Source organism: Dendrobium catenatum, unplaced genomic scaffold (assembly GCF_001605985.2).
Source record: "Dendrobium catenatum unplaced genomic scaffold, ASM160598v2 original_scaffold_105084, whole genome shotgun sequence".
Taxonomy (NCBI): Eukaryota; Viridiplantae; Streptophyta; class Magnoliopsida; order Asparagales; family Orchidaceae; genus Dendrobium; species Dendrobium catenatum.
Window position 1 is genome coordinate 1 of NW_021423521.1, and position 1407 is coordinate 1407.

At 38.8% G+C, this 1407-nt stretch overlaps 1 protein-coding gene across 1 annotated transcript; it reads left to right on the forward strand.

Annotated features, from left to right (window-relative positions):
* Positions 1 to 6: 6 nt before the first annotated feature.
* On the forward strand, positions 7 to 1401 carry LOC110116335 (LRR receptor-like serine/threonine-protein kinase FLS2). The gene is made up of 2 exons (XM_020849881.2): positions 7 to 26; positions 152 to 1401. The coding sequence occupies exons 1-2, from the start codon at positions 17 to 19 to the stop codon at positions 484 to 486; spliced, it is 345 nt and encodes a 114-aa protein (XP_020705540.1). The 5' UTR covers positions 7 to 16; the 3' UTR covers positions 487 to 1401.
* The last annotated feature ends 6 nt before the right edge of the window (positions 1402 to 1407 follow it).

A 1407-nucleotide genomic window follows, 5' to 3' on the forward strand; every position in this document is an offset into this window, starting at 1 on the left:
AGGAACCATTGGATATATGGCACCAGGTAGTTTTTTTTATCCCCTTTCTATGAGTAGTTTTGAATGCATAACTTCATAAATATGTAAAGATACATACAGCACAAAAATTCATTTTTATATATTTCTGATTGATTATCTTTTGCTATTGAAGAGTTTGCGTACATGCGAAGGGTGACCACAAAGGTGGATGTATTTAGCTTTGGAATAGTTATGATGGAGTTCTTCACGAGGAAAAGACCAACAAGGATTACAGAGGAGGATGGTGTGCCGCTGACCTTGAATCAGTTTGTAGAAAAAGCCCTTGACGATGGATTTTATACTGCTCTTAGCATAATAGACCCTGAAATATATCTTTCAGGCAAAGTGGAGGAAGAGAAGGCTATTCGTGTTCTGCAACTAGCCTTGTCGTGCACCAAATTCACTGTCGAGGATCGTCCAACTATGAAAGAAGTGCTGTCATCTCTGCTAAAGCTTACTGATGTATAAGTGTAGAGGATCAAATTGGTAGCTGGTATACTATCTCAAATTTTAAAGTTGATGTATTATCTATTCTTATTTCTTGAGTTTCATCCTATTGCGGCCAACTTCATCAAGCAGGAACATCATTTTGTAGTATTAAAAGAAAGGTGTTATTGTACAAAGTCTTGTGGTAGCGTGACGTTGGAGTTAGTGTTAGAGCATCTGTAACGTTAACAAAATAATATTTGAACTTCCATATCAGTTGTTGCATCGTGGGAGTAAGAGTTATGTTAGGCAAACTTATTTTTGTGTCTTATTATCACTAGACAGATTTGGTTACATGATTTGTGCATGCCATATTGTTCCTAAACAGATTCTGATTTATTGGTAATTGCTACTTGATTAAGGTATGCATCTTCTTCGTTTTATATGAAAGTAATAATTTCAAAGAAATACGGTGTGACAATATTTACAATCTGCTTTGTGCTGTAATTCTTAGTGGTTTTCATTACTGGTGGACCAGATAGGACCGTTTCATCTTGACCATATCATCTTAGGTTGGATGCATCATAACCGCACACTTATTGTGACTTGATTTGAGTGCCATGGACTAGAGAAGCTTGGGCTATTATGAATTGTTTTAGAGAGAAGCAGATGTGATGTATATTACCTGATGTATGTTGACCTCTAACTGTCGGAGACCCAACCGCTCATTCCACCTCAGCCCACCACAGAAACGACCCATGATCTCACACAACTGTCACACTCCTCTCGACAAAAACTGCTCCTCACGACATAAAACAAAAAAACCTCCTCTCATTCGGCTCTCACGCACAAAGGAATACAGACAAGGAGAAACCGAAGCCCATACCTGTGGTCTTGTTCGTCTCCTCCATTTGAGTCGACTCCCTCTGCGAATTCAAATCGAAGCCGCACATCTCCTCGAAC